Below are 23,151 nucleotides of genomic sequence, written 5' to 3'. Positions count from 1 at the left end.
CCACCACAAAATGCCCAGAACAATAATGATGCTCAGCAGCCAAATAATGAGGCTGATGAGGCGTCAGACGCTGTTGTCCGCGATGAGACAAATAGAATCCCTGTGATTGCCTTTCTACGCACCTTTGTCCTCTCATTTTTTGCTTCCCTCATTCCCGAGGCGGCTGCCCTGTAAAGTTATTCCTAATTGATGATACTTCATCGGGGGATGATTCGCTTGGAACAAGTATATTTACGTTGTAATTTGTAATACCACTTTATTCAGATTGATTCCATAGGAGAGTGCAAACTGTACAAAAAAAGAAAGATTTAATTATATTGTTTTCCCATACCAAAATCACGTTTAAATTATTGGGATTTCATCAAAAGTTTTCGCTTTAAATTGGAAGCTTTAGGATCCAGAGAGGGAGTTTCTCTTTTTAGGAAGAAGAGGAGTTTTACAGGTTCTTTGGAATGATTTTGCTTCATTTTCTGCAGGACTTAAGGAGAGATGGTCAGGTGAGTCGCAAGCGGCATTTGATATCCAAATAATGTGTCTCAAATGTAACCAACATATTTTCAACGTAACCAATCTATTTCTAAAAAATATAATGTATGAACAAAATGGAAGTATATAAACTGAAAATTATACGCGATAAATACCAAAAAAAAAACAACTTAACTAAAAAATGTATAGAAAATATCAGTTATTTTCTATTAATAAGAATAATACATTTTATTTGATAAATTCCAGTTAATATATTGAAATTTCCCCTTAAAATTACGACTAAATGTTTTTAGATCCATAAAAGGTCATAATATAATCCATTTTTGAGTGAAAATATGTAAATCAATGTCGAAAATATCGAAAGTATATTTATCTTACATATTTTCGCTGTTATGTTGACATAATGTCGTGAAATTGTATGAACATCATGTTTTGATATTTTTTAGTTATATTTGTTCCCTTTAGGGAAAACTTGTATACGACTTGTGTTTTTTTTTGTAGAAAGCAGCCAGATTATCAAATTTTGCTTTTTGTTTACTTAGCAGAGGTTCATCTTCGAGTGAAAAATTGTGAAAAAAGTAATATTTAACATAAAAATTAAAACCTTGAAGTGTGCCAGCGTGTCCAGTATAGTTGAGTACGTAGATAGAAGGGATTAAATTCGACAAAGTAAGTGTAATTTAATGGAAAAATAGTGAATTAATACTTTGTTTGTGAAAGCTAACATTTTATTTCTTTAATTGCTGTATATCAAAAGTACAAGCATTAGGACAGCTTCCTGATCATTTTACATGAAACAAAATTGCAGAAAGAGTGCCCAGAAAAAGTTCATGAAAAGCATAATTTACAGTGTTTTGATATTTTCTATTGTGTAGTGATATAATTGTTATAAAAATCCATATTTTGTATACAATGTAGAACATAATGTGAATATAATAACAAAAATATGTAAAGACGTGTTTTCTTCTATATTTTGTACTTATTCGGGTTATAATATCTTTATTTTATTTTATTAGAATAAAAAAGGATTATGGCATAAAAAATTACATTAATTGGGTTTCACCAAACAATTTAAAATTAAAATAATGCAAAAAACATTGATATGTGCCGATAACTGTCTAGATTTGTGTTTAAAGCGATATATTCTGTTAATTAGCACAGTTAAAATCTAAAATTTATAAACTTTTTAAATAATATGATGAAAAGGGTGGAAAATTCATTCAATTTTACTTTCTTTAATTTTACAACTTTCCCCTGGGAATTTTAAGTCGGAAATGCAATTTTATTCACTAAATTTGTGTCCTCTCACGGAAAACGGTCGTTGCATTAATAAACTTTCATACACAATAAAAGTGCACGAGGCTTTTTAAATCTGACTGAATTGGTGAAGATAAATAATAATTATTCATTCGTGAAAAATATTTGAGAAAGTCTTAAAGAAAAATGGAAAAGAAATGACAGTTCTTCATTCGATAGTTATAATATTGGTATTACAGAGTGATTATATTTTATTCAGTCATATTCGATACATTTTACCGAACATAATGCCGTGATTATATCTTAAAATAAATATTTGTTATATTTCGGATGTAAAAATTCCCCATTCACTCAAATATGGACCTCTTCTATGCGGTTATATAGAAGAAATTTGTAAAGTTTTCGCCATCGTTTTCGTATAGATGTCAGACATCTCTACTCATTTATAGCGATAAATGCTTCTTGTGGGAGATTAATATACAGAAATAGTAAATTTAGAAATTCTTTAGCGAATATCACAAAATATTACAGTTAAGCAATATTTAATAATACGGCATTCAGATCTAAGATTAAGCTGGTTTAGCCATTGATTGGCTTAAGTTTTCTAATATGTGGTAAGATTATTGGGAATTTATTTTAAGATTGAATATTCAGGGTAAATATCATTAAATTTTGGAAAACCTTTACTTAAGCCTTAAGGGCTTTTAGACACCTGGGAATTGGGCTAAACCACTAGTCTAAAACTCGTACTATTCTGTTTCCCTGAAAATCACATTTTGATCGGTAAAATGAGGTAACTTGGAACCATTTACAATTTGGGATACTTGAGATTTTCTTACTGTTTCAGATGAGCAAAGAGAAAACAAAGACCGCAAAATAGAAGAAAAAGACGTTTAAGAAGAAAAGGAACAGATTTCTTCCTTTTGAATCTCTAAAACAGATGTCCCAAATTGTAAATGGTTCCAAATTATCCCATTTTACCCTACTCCTCCTTAACAGCCTTGGAGGATTTGGAATTGCCTGTAGTCTAAATAGCAAGAAATTTTGGATAGGAATTTTGTTTTTGGACTATCCACAGGAAATTCTTTCAAAGTCAATATCAAACGATCAAACCACAATGGAAAGCATAGGGGAAAGTACTCTCCCTTCGAACGTTCATACTTTCGAATAATGTGAATTTTCTTTTATTTTTCCTAAGGGACTTGCATACGTAATTATCAAGAATTGATGATAAGCTACCTAATATTTAATATAGAAATGTGTTAGTTGCTTAGGATAAATGAAAGAAAATGCACATTATTCGAAGGCATGAACGTTCGAAGGGAGAGTACTTTGTCTTACTTAATTCTGAACCGAATTAGTTAGGACTGGATTTACCTGACAGGTCTTGAATTCTTAACTCGACTGCTTCATTTCTAATCAAATATTATTCAAATATTTATTACGATTTTTAGAGATGATTAATGAATCATATAAAATCAATAAGTGAACCATGTTATTGATAAATAAGAACAATTAACTCAAAAATAATTGGCATATAAAGCTTGAAATTAAATTTTAATCTGAATCAAAACCATTTTCAGATCGTTGTATCTTTTGTAGGTTTATTTTTAATTTTAGGATCAGGCTTTAATAAATATAAGGAACGTACAGTACATATTGTGTCTTTTAGGGAATGCACTATATTGGGAGCATTGGAGGTGTTATAGGGTAAGTGTGCCAAATTTCGGCATAGTTGCATGCAAGCGCCAAAGTCTCAAGTTTGAAATGTAATATCTTTAATAGAAATTGATTTTTTTCATTCCTTCTATTTAAGGAGTGTCGCTTAGAACCTTGTAGACAGTTTATCGTCTTTATTTACTTTAAAATCATTCTTGATACTATTTCGGCCACCTTCATTCTCATAGTTCCTTGCCCTTCGGGAATTCTTCAAATGTCTTTTTCACGTCATCTCGTTTGTCGAAGCTTCATTTTTTGTTATTCTTTTGCATTGTACAATCTCAAGAGAATGCAAAAACTAAAAATTCAAGGAAATTCGAGGAACAAAAAAGGTGGCCGAAATTGCGAGCTGGTCGAAATTTGGCACACTTACCCTAGGTGATATATCTTCCACTTCCTTGTAGCTTGTGTTGAAGATTAATGCACAAGAGAGCTATGTATCAATGGAAACTGAATTCATTAGTTTGGCACGTCCCGCTCAAAAAATGTTCAAAGGGTTACAGAAATGTTTCTGTAAGTTTTTTCATCTAAAATCATCTCTTTTGGGATTATCTCAAGAACTAAATGCAACTAAACCATTTGCTTACAGTCAATTTGGGCCATTTTTGAAAAGAAATTTGAAAAGTTCTTTTAATAAAATGCTTTATTTATTAAACTAAAAATTATTTCTAACTTAGAATCTTTTAGATATTTGTTCTATTCTTAGTTATATATCTTAGTTAAGGATATTCTATGGATAATTTTTTTTAAATTAAATCAGAAAATTTTTCCAGATAACGTTAATTGAGTTTAAATTGGAAGCTTTTGCTGATGTGAAACATGATGAAACACGCTCTTTAATGGAACTGGATACTCTTCCAAGATTCCACAAAAATTATATGCATTTAATATAATAAGTACAAAATATACAAGGGAAGAACGAAGAAGAAATCAAGATTATCACAAAAAATTTAAAGAAATTGTATGTTGCAAGAAATATGTTTCACTTATGAATTTTGCCTACATTTGGGAGATTTCCTGAAGTGTTTGAATTAGGATTAACGGCAGTGATAAGATCACTCTCCAGGGTCCAATTGAGAGGATTAATCTTTTCACAATTGGCCAATAATACGGTGTTTGTGTGGCTGTTACAACGTGAAATTTGCAATAGGATCGTCTAGTAGAAGGTTGATGATTCAATGACAAAAAGTGAGAATATCTGAATAGCAACAAACTTGTCTTATCACTATCAATTTTTTTTCTCACCAACCACTCTCGGTGCGTCCAGCCGTGGTCGTCCGGGACTTCTCATCAGTAGCCTCTGAATACTCGGTGGGTTGAGACTAAAAATTTACGAAATAAAAAAAAAATAACATACTGGTGCCTGTGAAAGTGATCTGTTAGAGATGTTTCTGCATTTGAGGAACTTCAATCCGTTTGCTGTGAACTTCTCGCGGCGTTTCAAGCATGTGAGTTGAAGAGGGCACGAGACCTCACAAAAAAATATCCGATCAATACTATCGGATAGAATGCTGGAAAAATTCCATGGATTTTTCCACTAACACTGCATCCTCTTCCAGACGGGCAAAGTACTGGCAATCCGGAGAGAGGATCAGTCTGTGTGGGAAAGAAGAGCTCCCTTTAATCCAAGTCATGTTAAACGCCTCACGAAAAAGGGCATCAAGGTCATTGTGCAGCCTTCCAATCGACGATCCTACCCAATGCAGGTAACATCACGAGATCTTAAACCTAATGCACGAGTTTCTATGGGCTTCTTAATGAGAATTGTGCTACTCAGGATGGGAATTAAGGCAGAGAATAATGTCTTATCAGTGTCTTATCGAGTGGAGTGTGCGAAAAATGTCACTCGGTGATATTTGTTGGTTCTCACTGGAATCTCTTGGCAATTCCAAGTTTTTCCATTTCATCTCGTCAGATCATCTCCAGAGATAAGAGATACGGGGAATTTATTGCCTTTTCCGCCAGAGAGAGTTAATGGCTAAATATCACCTTTTACTTTTTTTCTCATTCATTATTAGTTGAAATAAATAAAAATTAAGGATATAGAAGTATGTAGGGTAAGTGTGCCAAATTTCGGCATAGTTGCATGCAAGCGTCAAAGTCTCAAGTTTGAAATGTAATATTTTAAATACAAATTTGATTTTTTTTAAATTCTTTCTTCTGAAAGAGTGTTGCTTGGAATCTTGTAAAAAGTTTACCGTCTTTATTTACTCTAAAATCATTCTTAATACATTTTAAAATGAATAAAAATATAGACATAGCTTTGGTGCCCTATTTCGGCCACCTTCATTCTCATAGTTCCTTGCCCTTTGGGAATTCTTCCAATATCTTTTTCATGTAATCTCGTTTGTCGAAGGTACATTTTTTGGTATTCTTTTGCATTTGTATAATCTTTAGAGTACGTAAAATCTAAAAGTTCATGGAAATTCGAGGAACAAAAAACGTGGCCGAAATTGCAAGCTGGACGGAATTTGGCACACTTACCCTTGAGTAAGAGAAATCTGAAAAAGTTAAAATAACATTCCGAAAATGTTTATTTTACCCTGCAGTATTGATCCGAAATCGGTGTAAATATTACCCTTTTTAGGTGTATTAGGGGTTAAAGTAATCCTTTTTCATGTTAATTTTACCCTTAAAAAGGTGTAAAATTAGCATTAAAAAATATTAATATATTTTTGCACCTAAAAAGTGTTAAAGCTATGAGGAAAAAAAGTTAATCGCACCCCCGTTTTTTTCTCAGTGTAGGAATTGAACACATTATCCGTCAATTACTAACCTTTAACGTTAACTTCTGCATTTTTTGGTCCAACTTCCATCCATTAAAAAATTCTTTATCTTATATTTAGGATGAAAGAAGACAATAAGATCACAAAAATTCATAAATGTCCCGAATTAGGGTAAAATGAGGTAATTTGGAACCATTTACAGTTTGGGACACTTGAAATTTTCTCACTGTTTCAGATGAGGAAAGAGAAAACAAAGACCGCAAAATAGAATAAAAAAACGATTAAGAAGAAAAGGAACAGATTCCTTTCTTTTGAATCTCTAAAAGAGTTAGAAAATTTCAAATGTATTAAATTGTAAATAGTTCCAAATTACCTCATTTTACTCTACAGATAAACTGTGAAAGACAAATTTTTTATAGTAAGCCGAGACACACACCATTAATTCTAGTACATTTTTACTTAAAATCTAAAATGTTTTCTTAACTATTCATCGGAAAGTACAGAGAGATTAACACACTTCAAATGCTTGAAATAGTTAAATATTTTGCAATAAACTTGTCTTGCATTTATTTTTTCACTTTCTCATTTAACATAAAAAAATTTTTTCTTCAAAAATCTTAGCATTTTTAAAAGATTTTTTTTTTGTAAAAATCTTAATATCATCAAAATTAGATTGTTAATAAGAAAAGGATGAAAGGCAATACAAATTCAATTGTACGAAAAGGGCTGGCGAGAAAAGTGAGCGCAAAAATATTCATAGTGAGCTGAGACACCTACCATAAAAGCTAGACCTCTGGACTAGCTCACGTCTAGACTCTTCACTTGGAGCCTTTTTAAATAGATCAATCTCAAGGTGGCAAAATATGCCATCAATAAAAGGACTTTACTATCTTGTCCTTGGTTTGAAGCATCGCTGAAATGGCGACAGTCGTAAGTGATAGTGTCGTTAAATAAATTTGAATAAAATATTACTGTTATTAGACTAAAATTGAAAATACAATTCAATGAGAAATATAAAAAAAATCCCTTTCAATTGAGAATCATCAAGATACTTATGGTATAAAATTTATTACGGTTTTACATTTAAGGCTTATTTGGTGTGCGTCTTGGCTAATCTTTTATTTATTTTGTTAACCTATTTTATATTTAGATAGATTAGTTTGAATGAGAGCAGGCTTCGATACCTAGGCTAGAAAACCCTGTGTATCTTCTGTGTGTCATTTCTTAAGTTTAAAACCAGTCGATTTCTTGAATAAACCCAAGAATGTTTTTTGACAACAAGTCACCTTATTTGTTTCGTTGGAAATGTTTATCCCTATAGGTTTGCAGTACCAGGCACTCCCAAAGGAAGTGTTCTACTGTTTCTAAATTCATTTTTAACAAGTGCAACTTTAGAAAGTGACCTGTAAGGTTACCCACCATATCCCTTAAAATATTCCAGTCCACTTCTAGCAGGAACTTGCTTCTGTCTGGTCGACAGAGGACCCTCAATCTGATTTAAATTCAAAATATAATTCACTGAGAAATTTAAAAAAAATCTACTTCAATTGAGAATCCTTAAGATACTTACAGTATAAAATTTATTATAGTTTTAAATTTAAGGCTTAATTGGTGTGCGTCTTGGCTCACCCTTTGCATCTTTTGTCAACCTATTTTTCGTTTAGTGTTGATTAATATTTTTGCTCCATATATTTTTAAAAATTTTTTGAGAATAGGGTAAAATTTCGAAAGATGGATACTTAAGAAAAAGCTCAACTTCATGTAGCACGAATGCTACAGACCCCATATCAGAACATAGGCTCCATTGTCCATTCCAAGACAGCCACGAATCTGGCGTCCTCCTCGATTCGCTGGTGAAGACCGACCGAGGAGCCGATTCGATTGTGCCTTCGTATCATAACTTGAGGTTAGCCGTCGTTGTAGCACCCCTCAGAGTTACCATCCCAGCTGAACAGTGATTGGTACCGTTGGCTTAGAAGAGTCTTCGTCTGGACAGGCTTTCTCTGTTAAAGATTTTCTATTTTTATCTATAGGATTTCTTTAGGCTTTAAAGTTGAGATCACTAAACCTCTAATCTAAAAATAAAATTTTGAGGATAAGCTTGAAAATTAGGAAGGGTCTCTATAATTTAGAATTAAAAACATCAACTTTTAAACTCTATAAAATTTAAGATATATAATTATACACGTCATATTTAGAAGATTTAAAAAATTATCTAATATGTCGATAGCTTTAATTGTTTAGGCTAATTAAAAATTATTGATTGAAATTATTCGAAATGCAAATGATCTCTCTGCAAGTTTGGATAAAAATACGTTTCATTTTTCCTTCTATAAATTTGTCTGTTATAAAAAAGATCCTGCTTTTTTTAAAAATATTTTCCAATATCAAGTTTTCCAACTAAGTCCCTGAGTAAACAAAGAAAAAGATGTGGCAATTGCGCTTTTAAAAGTTTCGTTGTTGTTTACACCTCATTTTCCAAGATCTTCAGCAATGATTTTAATTGGAAGTGCGTAAATTTTTCCACACGGACAAGTAAGTAAAAACAAAAGTCTTATCTACTCGTGGTTCAGGTGTTTTCCCCTGGCTTGTGATTTAGCCAGAAACGGGAAATCTCGCAAATCACCTCAAGTGTCTCATCAAAATTGTCCACGCAACTCACACACAAATCGCATCAATTGGGACTTGAAAAGACAGGCAAAGAATATCACAATGATTAGATTACTCCAAACATGCTCCTCATGGGGTTATCATTCAACACAATAAACTCCATTGGGAGGCACAATAAAGAGATATTGAGAGAATCCCGCGCAAAGTTTAACCTTAACAGAATTTCAAGATGCGCAATGACCTCAGATTGCGCATTCTTTCTCTAGTCCCTTATTTTCAAGTTTCATTGAAGAATTAAATGCTGCAAAGTGACTTTCTTCCAAGTAGAGGAGACCGGGGTAGAATTAGCCACGCATGGTATTAGACAGTGGGATGTTATAGCCTGCTTTAAAAGGGATATTGCGGTAACCACTATTTCAGAGGCATGCAAGAACCGTTGACTTCGAATAAACGTCAAATGAAAGATGTACGTCAATGATCAAAGCGCTACCAGAACAAACTTATTTTGACGTTTATTCGGTTTCAACGGTTCTTGCGCACCTCTGTACATGTATTCGAAGTAAACATATCCCTTCCTATTCATTGAAATATTTTTCAGCCTGGTACAAAAATTTTTTGTACAAATTATACACAATGAAAAATTTCATTTGCTGGCTAATCTGCCCCAGTCTCCCCTAATGAGACTTTTCTATCAAATGTTAAGTTTCTAATTATATAATACTTCTACGAAAAATGCACTTTTCTGTTTATAGTATACCTACCTATTTTTAGTTTCTGGAGTATTGATTTCTAATTAAAATTGCAACTTCTACTGTCATTTTTATTTATGCAAAATTAACCAATAAATAGTACACAGCTCTCTCCGATATCCGGCTGACGTGGGGACAAAATGACATTTCCGGTTTTTGAATCTAGTCAACGGTTTTTCTATTTTGCGCTGTGTGAATTTATTTTCTTTCGAAAAACAACAGAATTTTCTTCGATGGTGCGCTTATGCTTCATTCTGTAACACAATCAAGTATCAAAGGCATTGATAAAGTGAAAATAACATTTTAATTCATGCTGGACAAGCTGCATGTTTCGTAAAAAACGTTTTGAATTGATCAACCGTCAGTGTTTGACAGCTGTCAGCCGGATATCGAAGTGCCGGATATCGGAGAGAGCTGTGTACAGATTTTGTTAAGAGATTTTCTTGTAAGAATTTGAAAATGAAAAACATGTAGCCTTCCAAACAAATTGAAGTTTCAAGAACCAAAAACCAGGCATTTTGTACAAAGGTCAAACTTATAAACTTTTAACCCTTTAATGACGAGAGGATCAAAAATTGGGTGTCTGAAAAAATCACATTTTCTGACTTTTTAGACTGAAACATAGCTTTAGAAGGGTATAGGAAAAATTTCATTTTTGGGTCACTGGTGACCCAATCGTCCTTAAAATCACTTTTTATCTCAAAATATGTTTTTTCTGTGATTTATTTGTGAAGGGAGAATTACTATGTTCCTACCGTCTTTTATTTAAACGGCAATAGCTGAAGTTTCCAATCAATTATTCTGGGTAATATAAAAGTAGGGGAAAGTGCTCTCCTTTCGAACGTTCATGCCGTTCATGCCTTCGAATAATGTGAAATTCTTTTGTTTTTCGTAAGAGATTTACACTAAATTATCACAGAATTATCAACAATTGATGATAAGTTAACTAATATTTAATAGAAATGTGTAAGTCTCTTTGGAAAACTAAAAGAAAATTCACAATACTCGAAGGCATGAACATTCGAAGGAAGAGTAGGGTATGTGTGCCAAATTTTGGCATAGTTGCATGCAAGCGACAAAGTCTCAAGTTTGAAATGTAATATTTTTAATAAAAATTGAATATTTTCGTTACTCTTTTATAAGAAGTGTTGCTTGGAACCTTGCAGACAGTTTATCATCTTTATTTTTTCTAAAATCATTCTTAATATTTTTTAAAATGAATAAAAATGTAGACATAGCATTGGTGGCCTATTTCGGCCACCTTCATTCTCATAGTTCCTTGCCCTTCCAGAATTCTTTCAATGTCTTTTTCAGATCATCTTGCTCGTCGAAGCGACATTTTTTGTTATTTTTTGCATTGTACAATCTCAAGAGTATGCAAAAACTAAAAATTCATGGAAATTCGAGGAACAAAAAATGTGGCCGAAATTGCAAGCTGGCCGGAATTTGGCACACTTACCCTACGTTCCCCTATATTAAAAATTTTTAAAATAACTCCATTTTCATTTTTCAATTGTAGTAATACAAGGCATTACGCTACTTGTAAGACTTGATTTTGTAAATAAAAAGTATTAAAGCAAATATTCTGTCAAAAATAAGAATTATATTAGTAAACAATTAAACTGATTATTAAAAATAATAGTAAGTTTATTTTTCTCTTGGGAATATTTCTTTGTCAGATTCTGAAACTAACCGCTTTGGATGCTAATTAGTCAATAAAAATGTTACTTTCTCATCTTGCAGGCATATTTGAATGCTGGAGCTGTGGTTCAGGAGGACATTAGTGAAGCTTCTGTGATTTTTGGGGTGAAACAAGTACCTGTAGATCAGCTAATTCCCTCAAAAACCTACTGCATCTTCTCGCACACGATCAAGGCACAGGAGACTAATATGCCCCTGTTGGATGCTATCCTGGAGAAGGTGGGTATAACACCTTGTCAAGAGCCCATGATTCATGCGATGGATTCAGGAAAAGGAAATAAAATTTAGTGAATGTCACTGGGGAAATCAACAAACACTCCACGCGTAAACAACAAAACTCGTGAAGTGAAAAATACGATGAGAGAATGAGCATTTTCATGAGCTTATCACTACTCACAGATAAGAATCTCTTTCAGGATTTTTTTTTCTTCCCAGTGATACTTCATAAACTTGAACCTATATCAGCACTCGGATTCACGCGCTTCCGAAACCACTTGCGCTTGGAAAGTTTGAGCCTGTCGCGAAAGCTCTATTTATAGTCTCAATGGGATTTCATAGCAGAGGAATGCTTTTGAAATGTTATATATTCGTGAGATTTTCCCTGGCCCTTAATGCTAATTGCACTCGAGAAAAATTCAGTTAGTTGGTAATTCCTTGTGTCTTATGGCTTCTTCCTTGGCCAACAGCGCTTTAATGGCATTTATGAAGGAAATTTTTCAGATGACGAAGATGCCGATGGCTTATTTGATAATCTCTTTCTGTTGTTAATTGACTCTTATTTAATTCAAGAAGAACGTTTTGCGATTTCGATGATCGGAGAAAATAATGTTGATAACAAATAAATTCAAGATTTAAAATTTAATTTATAGAAAAATTATACATTAAGTCTTTGAGTTCCATGAGCAATTAATATTAACAAATTCATTTCAATTTGTTCTCTATGGTTCTCTATTGAAAGTAAGAGTTAAGTAGTTGATTATCTTTTAATACAGAGCTGTTTCATATTTTTTTTTCTACGATTTCAAGAAAAATCTAATTAGGGGAAAGTACTCTCCCTTCGAACGTCCATGCCTTCGAATAATGTGATTTCTTTCCTAAAGGCCTCTATATATTGGGAGCAATTTTCGCCAAAAATCGCTTTTTTGAAGAAAATTGCTTGCAGCCCTGTAAGTGGAAACGTCAAAATTCTGTCAAAAATGCAATTTTTGACGAAAATTGCTCTCAATGTGTAGAGGCCTTAAGAGACTTTCACGTAATTATCAGGAAATTATCAATAATTGATAAGAAGCTAACTAATATTTAATAGAAATGTGTAAGTCTCTTAGGAAAAATAAGAGAAAATTCACATTATTCGAAGGCATGAACGTTCGAAGGGAGAATACTTTCCCCTACCTATTTGTGTCATATTTCGATTTAGAACATGCGATACATGTCCTAATTAATAAGATTTATACTCAACATTAATTAGAAATATATTTATTTGTTCATTTAGTAATGAATGTTTGCAAATAATAATATTTTATTATTAATATTTTTCAATGAATACGGGAGACTGGGGCAAAAAGTCACAAATCGAAAAATTCAAAATTCAATATCTTCCAAGGTAAAAAAGATAGCGGCTCAATTTTTTTTCTATAGATAGCATCCATAGACCTTCTTCAATGTCGTAAGTTTCTTAGAATTCGAACGAGGAATTTAGAAAATAAAAAATATTGAAATTTTTAGCCCTATTTTTGAAATATTTTCCTTCCAGAAGATAACAATTATTACGTACTTATTTTCCAAAATTGATGCACTGGTGAATATTTTCTAAATAATTTGGATTTTTTGAATACGAATCCGCTATCTATTTTAGAGTTTCACAAAAGTTCTCTTCTCCAGAAATCTTTTTATTAAAAATGGCCACTTGGGGTAAAAAGTAACAAAAGGTATAGTAACAAAAAAGCAAAGCAATTTCTGATGTCTCTTGGCGAAAAGAAACGTCATTATCATGTCTCGCCGCTTGTTGTTTGCATTGGTCAAACGATTTGCAGTCTTTTGTGTGTTTTTTTTTCTAAAATAGCTTGAAAACCGCTTTTCTCATAGAAACCGCTTTTCGCAGAGAAAACGGTGTTTTACAAAGCTGTAGATGAATAAATTTTCTATGAAAATATGTCCTCTAGGTATTTTTTCAAATTTACGGAAGTCCGTAACGAAGCGAACCAAAATATGATAATACAGTAGAGTCTCTCAAATCTGAATCTCTCAAATTCGAACGACGTTTGGATTCAAAATGTCAATTGTGAGGTTATGTTAGAAAGTTCGTATTCTTGATGAATGAAAATCATATTTATGTGCTTCTTCCTGAATGTTTACATACATTATGGTCGTGTAAAGTGAAAAGGAAGTATGTTACCACTAAGACTTGCGAGAAAGTACGGGAATTTGATTCAAAGTACAATTTAATCTCACACAAATTTCGTTAATTTTGAAATAATCGTTCGAATTTGGGAGGTGAGAAATGTCAAAAATACCCCCGAGCGTTCGAATTTAAGAGACTCTACTGTACCCCATGTCTGGTTCTATTTGCCCCATTATTTTTGAGAATAGTCACAAAATTACCTTTTAGAAATTGGCTCGATAAATGTATTTTCTTACAAAATAGAGGAAAATTACTTTCAAAAAGTTGTAGAGCGGTAAATTTCCTATAAAACTGCGATAATTAGAAATTTTTGAAACGCTCGAGTAGCTTGTAAAAAAATAAAATATCCGTTTTGTGACTTTTTGCCCCAGTACCCCCTAAACAAAATATTTCTCTAAACTGAACCTTAAAAATTAAATTCTATTGGCAGAATTAGAGAATAAAGCCTCATTGCTTAAAATTTACTTACAATAAAAAAAACAATTTATCTTTATTTCTTTTAGTTTTTTTTATTATTTATTTTATATAAACTTAAATATTGATTAAATAAAAAAATATTTTTAGAACATTCGCTTGCTCGACTATGAGAAGATCATGGACGAAAATGGACAGAGACTTGTAGCTTTCGGAAAGTACGCCGGCGTAGCTGGAATGGTGAATATCCTGCACGGTCTGGGACTTCGTCTCCTAGCTCTTGGTCACCATACTCCCTTCATGCACGTGGGTCCGGCTCACAACTACCGAAATTCTTCAATGGCTCGCCAGGCGATCCGAGATTGCGGCTATGAGATTTCTCTGGGTATGATGCCAAGTTCCATTGGTCCATTGACTTTTGTCTTCTCGGGGTCAGGGAATGTTTCTCAGGGGGCACAAGAGGTGTTTGCCGAGTTGCCAATTGAATACGTACCCCCAGAGATGATACAGAAAGTATCTGAGCATGGAAGTAAGTTTCAAGATGCGATCATCAAAAATGGTCAGAGTTCTAATTGATTGTATTTTCGAATTAGATCAGAATAAATTGTACGGCTGCGAAGTGAGTCGAGCTGATCACTTGGAACGCCGTGAGGGAGGCGGATTTGATCCTCAAGAGTACGAACAGTACCCTGAGCGATACATTTCAACGTTCAGTCGAAAGATTGCACCGTTTGCATCGGTCATCATCAATGGGATTTACTGGGCTGTGGGCAGTCCAAAGCTTATGACCATTCCCGATGCCAAGAATCTTCTCAGGCCTGCCAATACGCCGTGGTTGCCAACGAGTAGGGGCGCTCCAGCCCTTCCCCACCGAATGCTGGCCATTTGTGATATCTCTGCAGATCCAGGTGGCTCAATTGAATTCATGAATGAGTGCACAACTATCGACACACCCTTCTGCCTCTATGATGCAGATAGGAATAAGGATACAAAGAGTTTCAAAGGTCCTGGAGTACTTGTCTGTTCCATTGATAACATGCCCACACAACTTCCACGAGAATCAACGGATTTTTTCGGTGATCTCCTCTACCCATTCACAATGGACATCTTGCAGAGTGATGCAACAAAACCCCTGGATGCTCATAATTTCTCCGAACCGGTTTATGGGGTAAGTCAGAAATAGATCCCAGAGTGATCCCAGATATAAATCAGGACTTTAGAACTGGGAAATTTTCAATTCATAAATTTGAAGTCAATTGATTATGAAAGTCGCGTGAGAAATAGCAGTTTATACAGTCTTATCGCAATTTCTAAAAATATTCCACTACAGCCTGTTATCTAATCAGTTGTATATTCCACGTAGTACAGAGCAAATCGAAGGCTATTTAGGGGCTTACGTGACAAGGCTTTTCGGCTTTTAATAGCCTACAATGGGATTTTTGTATTGACGTGGTACAAATTGTAAACAACATTGTCTTCTTCCTTTTCCAGGCTTTAATCACCAGCAATGGAAGATTAACGCCCAACTACGAGTATATCAGTGAATTGCGTGAGAGCTCCCGATCTCGTCACAAGAGTGAATGCTCCATGGAGGGAAAAAAGAGTGTTCTGGTCCTAGGAGCTGGCTTTGTGTCAGCACCACTTGTGGAGTATCTCCATCGTGATGATAAGCTCAGTATTAGGGTATGTTCGCATCTGAAGGAGGAGAGTGATCGCCTGGCAGATCGCTATCCTGGTGTTGACAGCCTATACCTAGATGTGCACGATAATAAGGATCATTTGGCTGAATTGTGTGCAGAGAGTGATCTCGTTGTCTCATTACTGCCCTATTCCCTCCATGGACTTGTGGCCAAGCACTGTGTTCAAGGAAATACTCATCTGGTCACGGCTAGTTACCTCAATGATGAAGTCTCTGCTCTCGATGAAGAGTAAGTTTTTTTTATATTAAGATTTAACAAAATAAGAAAGACATAATTTTTCGAAAAAAATTAAAATTCCCACATTGGAAAATCCTAAAATTTGGTTTTTCTAATAAGGGCTACACTAGCTCAATGGGCAGAGCTTGTGATATAGAGATCCTTCACTGAGAGAAATCCGAAAAATTTAAAATAACATTCCGGAAATGTTAATTTTACCCTGCATTATTGATCCGAAATCGGTGTAAATATTACCCTTTTTAGGTGTATTATGGGTTAAAGTTACCCTTTTTCATGTTAATTTTACCCTTAGAAAGGTGTAAAATTAACATTAAAAATGTTGATGTATTTTTACACCTAAAAAGTGTTAAGGTTACGAGGAAAAAAAGTTAATCGCACCCTCTTTTTTTCTCAGTGTTGGTTTTATTTCCGATTAAAGTACGATCAATGGAAATTCTAAAACAGTTCATTCATAAAAGGTAGAAAAGTAAAACAAAAATAATTAAAAAAGAAAGTTTTAATCAAAAAAATAAGAAAACCATTAGAAAGGGTTTTCTTTATATTACCCAAGGGAGTCCCAAGAGACTAGTGATCCTATTTAGTATCTTAAAACTGATCCTTAGATCTTTTTACTAAAAACTTAGTAAAATTAACCTTTTTTGAATCTTGCACCTTTTAGTTTTGATATATTAGATATCGAAAAGGAAATCTAGAGCGTAACACTTTAAAAAACAAAAAATACATATCTTAAAGTTAAAATGTTAAGTTCCTAATTTAAGCTAGAAATTGCGTTTTTCGATTTTTAAATAAAATTGGAAAACAATGAACATACTTGGTCGCTGTCCTATTTTTTAGGAAACGCTACAATACCCAATCCATTCAATCTGATTTTTCTTAGAAACACTTATGCAATTTTCATTAATTTTTCAATTCCGCACCTTAAGCTATTATACGAAAAAGTAATATAGATTTTTGGTAAGTTCAATAGAATCGGTGCTATGATGAATCAAACTTTTTAAACTTCAATATACCATATATCAGGTTCTATTAGTCCGAATTCCAGCATCTGAAGCCAAGAGCATAGCCAGGATTTTAGTAAGAAGACCAAAATTAAAAAATTATTCGAGTAGAATATTTGTTTTTCAAATTTCTAGTCGCATTTTTAATTTAATATTTTATGAATTTGAGGATTTTTGAAAAAAAAAAATCAGTCAGGAACTGTTGTTTGTTGTTTTTGTTATTTAAACTGTTTCTTCAGCGATTTTACGATTTTTACGGATTTAGACACAAACGCATATAAAGAACGTTCTAGTTCTAGTTAATAAGTAGTCTTTCTTGGGGGAAATTGTGTTTAAGCTTGGTCCCTAAAGAAATGTTCTTAGACCAAAATGGCTCTTTACAGTTGACTAGAAAATATCGGCATAAACCGTATTTAAATGTGATTTTGATGATTTTAAGTTATTTGGTTAGCTTATGGACTTTTTTTGTCAGTTTTTCAAAGAATGAATTAGCCTTATTTTACTGCTCGAACTCACAGAGAGAGAGCAGTTAAAAATCATCTTTTTTTCAACTTGTCACTTTTCTGGAGCTTAAACGGTAAGAGATATCGACTTCCAATCTTCGATGACCCCCAATGAAAAAACAATATCTCTTGACGTCTTTTTCCCTCCCCACCCCCCATCTATCCCCTCCAAAACCATGTTTTTATGTTTTTTTTTCAAAATTGGCGCAAACTTTTTCAATAATTTTTGGATATGTTTTAGAGGTAGTCCAGGCGAACATTTCGCCCAAACATACCTATGACCGGAAAATTCGCTATTTTGAATTATTGAAGGTCAAAGGTCAACCACTTTGGAGGGCCCATTTTTCAACCGATTTTGTTAAATTTGAATTTTTTGGAAAGGTATTGAAATTTCAAACCCAGCTGCAGATCTTCATCGGCAATAAACCGGTTAAGTACCGATTTTGAATAATTTTACATCCCCTATAAGTAAAATTCCCTAAAAAGAATGTTTTTTCGGTTGTTTTTGGTTTATTTCGAAAACTACTTTTACGATTTCTTTTCACTTCGAATATGTTTTAGAGGTAGTCAAGGCGCATATTTAGTCCTTGGACACCTATGTTCGAAAAACCATTTCGATATCAAATTTTCGAACATCAATGTTTAACCATTTTGGAGGGCCTCTTTTTTAAGTGATTTGCTTAAATTTGTATTTTTTTTGAAAGATTTTAAAATTTTCAGTTCGACTGCATTTGACTTAATCGGTCATGAGTGGATTTAGTACCCGTAAATTATTTACTTTTTTCCCGGTTTTACTTTTTTATTTGTTCGAAAACTTTTCTTAAGAAATTTCTTATTTCAGAATGATTTTTTAAATTGATCAATAATTATAATCGGTAGTGAAGCGCTATGTACACATAAAGCGTACGAGAAATTATTACTCGGGTAGCTCTTTCTCGTGAGTTCGAGCACTCTGCAAAGCTGGGACGCTTTGCCATCTCTTTTTTATGGAAAAGTTACGAAAAAAAACTTCAATTTTTCATTGATTTTTTTGAATGTTTCATCAAGCTTCTTACTCCTTAAAATTGGGCATTTATCCATTTCCACATCTTGATTTTTTTTCAATATAAAATTATTTGTTGAAGACAAGAATATTTCCACAACAAATTCTTTAGAAATAATTTTAATAGACCTTTTTAGTGTAGAAATTACTTTGAAATACGAATTAAAAATTATGAAAAATGTTCTGTGAATATTTGAAAATCTAATCTAAATTAATAATACCCAATCTTAATGAACCTGGTGTATTTTGTAAACTGAAAGCTTGATAAAAACAACCAAGAAGACTTTTCCATAAAAAATCTCAGGAAATTTATAAAAAATTAATAAAAAGAATTTAAAAAGGGTTTTTTATGTAAAGACATTAAAAAATCTATTTAAATTTCTTATTTCTTTTAATTTTATATTTTGTGCAATGTTTTTTTACAGAAATTTACCATTTAATCAAAATTAATGATTTCAGGCTTTTTGAAAGCTCATAAGATTTAACAAAAGATTCTTTAAATCAGTAGAAGCCTTTCTCAGACTTTTAAAATTTCTTATATTTTAGGTTTTTTTTTATTGTATTGAATATCGTATAAGGGGGCCAACGACCCCCTGTACTTCTCTCTAAGTACGAATGAAATATTTCAAGGAAAATATTGGAATATTTCAAGCTCAATAGAAGAAATAGAATGGGGGTTCATTGTGCCAAGGGCGGAGCAGGACACATTTTATAAAACGTTATTCGTCAGGGGAGTTTCACTATATAACTCTCTTCCTCGTGAGGCTCGTACGGCACCACGGGGAATTCAGAGGCACTTCCAGACTGGGCTTGACCAGTGACATTTTTTTTTCTTTCTTAATTCTTTGATTTTCTATCTTTTCTTTTGCTCTTTTTTCTTATTTTTTTTTTTAAATCCTTTTTTTTTCTATATTTGCTTGCCACGGATTTGTAAGAGGGTTGTACCCGTTGTACCCTGTTTGTAGTGGTTTTTAAATAAATTGAATTGAAAATTGAATTGAAATTGAATATTTCAAGCTCAATAGAATTTTACTAGCTACAGGTTTATCTGGGTTTTATCATTAAGTTCCTTTTTGGATTTTTTCAAGACACCAATTTTTTTGGATTTTTCTTATTTTTCTAATTTAATCAGGGCTAAAGCTGCCGGTGTAACTTTGATGAATGAAGTGGGGCTTGATCCGGGAATTGATCACTTCCTTGCCCTCGATTGCATCCATAATGTGCAGAAACAAGGCGGCGTTATTGAGTCATTCGTCAGTTACTGTGGAGGTCTTCCAGCACCTGAAAACTCGGACAATCCCCTGCGGTACAAGTTCTCCTGGTCTCCACGTGGAGCCCTACTCAATACCTTGTCAGCCGCTAAGTATATCAGCAAAGGACAATTGGTTGAGATATCTGGTGGTGGAGATCTCATGTCAGCACCGAAGGATCTGACTTTCTTGCCAGGATTCGCTCTGGAGGGATTTCCCAATCGGGATTCCACAAAGTATTCCCATCTATATGGATTGGGTACGCAGGTTCATACGTGTCTTCGAGGAACAATTCGATACAAGGGATTCTCGGAGTGTATCAAGGAAATGCAACTTCTTGGGCTGATTGATACTGAACCACATACAATGCTCCATCCCAATGGTCCTGAGATCACATGGAGACAGTTGATTGTGAGTCTTTTGGGTCTCACTGACACTAGCATCTTCTATGAGAACCTCAAGCAAAAACTGGTCGACAGGATTGGCAGCAGTGCTGGAATTGAGCAATTAGGGCTTTTGGAGGATATTCCTGTGAAGAAAATGGGCACCCCTCTAGACACTCTCAGTCACTATCTCTCCTCCAAGCTGGCTTTCACGGAAACGGAGCGGGATCTTGTGATCCTGCGCCATGAGGTTGGGATTCGTTGGAATGATGGCCGAAGGGAGGAACGTGGCATCAATTTTGTCGTCTACGGGCAGCCTTCTCACAAGGGAGGTCACTCTGCCATGGCTCTAACTGTTGGATTCCCAGCTGCTATTGCTGCCAAGATGATCCTCGATGGTGAGATTCAACACCGAGGCGTTGTCCTACCCTTTACACCAGACATCTACCGTGCCCTTTTGACTCGTCTGGAAGCAGAAGGACTTGTGGCTACTGAAACCAGTAAACCCCTCTAATTCACACCTGTAAGTCTGTTCGAATGATACCTGTTGATGGAATCAATTACCTGACTAAAAGTAATGTAGATAAGAATAGGATTTTTGAATAATACTGGTTTTGTCATTAAAATTCTCTACTTAAGTTTATTTCTGTTTTGCAAAGAAAATTTTGTCTTAGTGCCATTTTATTGTTGTAATTTTGTTGTAATTTTCATAGGAAAGTGTTATAAAATTTATAAAAGCAAAGTTTTGGTAATACTGCAATAAATAATAAAGTATATTTGATTTTAAGGTTTTGGGATTTTAATTGGTTTGCCTATACATTCAAACAGGATTATAGGAGCCCGAAAAAAGGTAAAACATGTTCATAAAGTTTTTTTTTTACATTTTTAAAATGAATTTGGAATAGTTACACCCTTTAAGGACGATTGGAACACCGGTGTCCCATAATGAAAATAATTTTTCCTGACTAATTAAATTGTTTTTCTTATGTCTGTATAATTGTAAATTAGAACTAGCTATTTGCTATGTAGTAAATATTTAAGCTCAAAAATGGCGAATTTTTAAATTCTCAAACTTATAATGGATTTTATTTATTTTTTATACTTTGAATTCTTTTTAAAGCAAAACCCTTTTGGCAATATAAACTACAATACTCATACGTAATATTTTTCATTAAAGCGAAAAATATTATTCATTGGTATTGTCACAAAAATTACTTAAATTTTTGGGCTATTTTTGTCCCTATCGTTCATAGAAGCACAAAATACACCGAATCAGAGTCTATTGGAGTTTTCAAGGTTAGATGTAAGACTTATCATTGATTACACTGTGCAACAATTTGAAACTTTTTTTTGTCCCTGAGTTCTCATGCTATTTTTTCTATTGCTAGGGTCAAATGATTTACGAAAATACTTATCATTTTAACTTCATTTTGTTTTTGCGCCTGGAATCTAGGCAAATTCAAAATGAAATCAAAATTATAAGTATTTTCGTAAATCATTTGACCCTAGCAATAGTAAAAATAGCATGAGCACCAAGGGACAAAATCACTGTTATACAGTGTTATGTTTCCCAGTTTAATTTTTATTGTTGATTTTGAGTCCGTAAAAAGTGTCTCGTCGTTAAAGGGTTAAAAGGGAATTTATTTTAGTAAATTTAAGTATATTTTACAAAGGTACACATTTAAGTATTTGTCCTCACTTGGGACTGTCCTTTTCCAAAAAAAAATCAGAATTGTTAATTCCAGGGTTGTAATATTAATAGAATTTACATCAGATTAGGAAAAAGTAATTCTGGTAAGTAACAAATAATAGTAAGTAAAAAAATCATATTGATTTACCATGAATCTACATAAGATTTTCAAATAGTTTACATTATGTAACTCTGGGCCATATATTAAAAAGTTCGTAAAATTGGACACTTCTTTTAGTTTTCCAAATTACTTAAATTTTTATTTTGTTTTTCAATTTTAAACCAAAAATTTAGAAAAAAATGTATAGCCTCTGTGAGAGAGGTGCTTTGGAAAGAGCTTTGGAATTCTGAAAGGGCAAGAAACTTTGATAAACTTTATGTCCGATATTGCACGCAAAGCAATGTCTATTCTTTTCTTTTAATCATTTTTAAATGTATTAAAAATTATTATAGAGAAAATAAATATAATAAACCACTTTTTGTGGTTCCGAAGAAGCTGAACAACACTATTCAAGAAAATAACAAAAAGATATATTTTTTATGAATATACACGTTTCGAACTTAAAAATACAACCTGTCCGAAGTTTGATACTATTGATCCATAGCCGTACCGAAAAATCGGCCAAAACGGAAATTATAAATAATAAATAGCCTTAAAAGTAAAAAGCAAAATATTATCGGTGATCGGAAAAATTAGAAGTTATAAACCATCATAGTATTTTCGATTTGATTTGTAAAGGATTAATGATCACATTTTATTTTCTTACTAGCCAAAAATAGAAATTTTACTGACAATTTTGAATTATTTATTGACCAATATGAATTTTCATTGATCTACTTGCTATTTGATTGACTACAAAAATTAGTGCTTTGAGATCGCGGGCCTGAGGGTCTGTCTTGAGGAGCAGAAAAATATTTTTTATTTCAATTTTGAATACAAAATGACGGCGCAGCAGTGCAAGGACTGAGGGTCGATTTTTTAGGCGCTCTGTTGTGGCCAAAGGTACAACTGGAGTAATTTTCATCCAATTGACTTGAAATTTTCAGGGTAGCTGCTTAGATAGATTCTCTAGAGCTAATTCGGCTCTTTTAACTTCAGACTACTTCTTAATTCGGGAAGCAGTTGAATTAAAAAAAAATCATCGATATTTTTTAAGTTTTCTAATGATGCAAATATGCTCCATTTTTGCCATGATTTTGTCTTATGGCCTCTACACATTGGGAGCAATTTTTGTCAAAAATTGCTTTTTTGAAGGAAATTTCCTGCAGCGTTGTAGGGGGAAAC

At 33.3% G+C, this 23,151-nt stretch overlaps 1 protein-coding gene across 1 annotated transcript; it reads left to right on the top strand.

Annotated features, from left to right (window-relative positions):
• The first annotated feature begins 4,555 nt into the window (after window positions 1-4,555).
• Window positions 4,556-20,963, top strand: LOC129807038 (alpha-aminoadipic semialdehyde synthase, mitochondrial). Its single transcript, XM_055856007.1, has 8 exons — window positions 4,556-4,650; window positions 4,730-4,910; window positions 5,022-5,168; window positions 11,291-11,467; window positions 14,214-14,592; window positions 14,657-15,231; window positions 15,555-15,991; window positions 19,676-20,963. The coding sequence occupies exons 2-8, from the start codon at window positions 4,848-4,850 to the stop codon at window positions 20,688-20,690; spliced, it is 2,793 nt and encodes a 930-aa protein (XP_055711982.1). The 5' UTR covers window positions 4,556-4,650; window positions 4,730-4,847; the 3' UTR covers window positions 20,691-20,963.
• Window positions 20,964-23,151: the final 2,188 nt, after the last annotated feature.

Source organism: Phlebotomus papatasi, chromosome 3 (genome assembly GCF_024763615.1).
Source record: "Phlebotomus papatasi isolate M1 chromosome 3, Ppap_2.1, whole genome shotgun sequence".
In the NCBI taxonomy this organism is placed as follows: Eukaryota; Metazoa; Arthropoda; class Insecta; order Diptera; family Psychodidae; genus Phlebotomus; species Phlebotomus papatasi.
This window is presented reverse-complemented; position numbering and strand designations above follow the sequence as displayed.

Bases quoted from the DNA above. Each gene is read 5' to 3' on its own strand.
- LOC129807038 (XM_055856007.1), top strand. From the start codon at position 4,848: ATGTTTCTGCATTTGAGGAACTTCAATCCGTTTGCTGTGAACTTCTCG. The intron at 4,911-5,021 runs GTGAGTTGAAGA...ATCCTCTTCCAG, and splicing joins TCTCGCGGCGTTTCAAGCAT to ACGGGCAAAGTACTGGCAAT. The intron at 15,992-19,675 runs GTAAGTTTTTTT...TAATTTAATCAG, and splicing joins GTCTCTGCTCTCGATGAAGA to GGCTAAAGCTGCCGGTGTAA.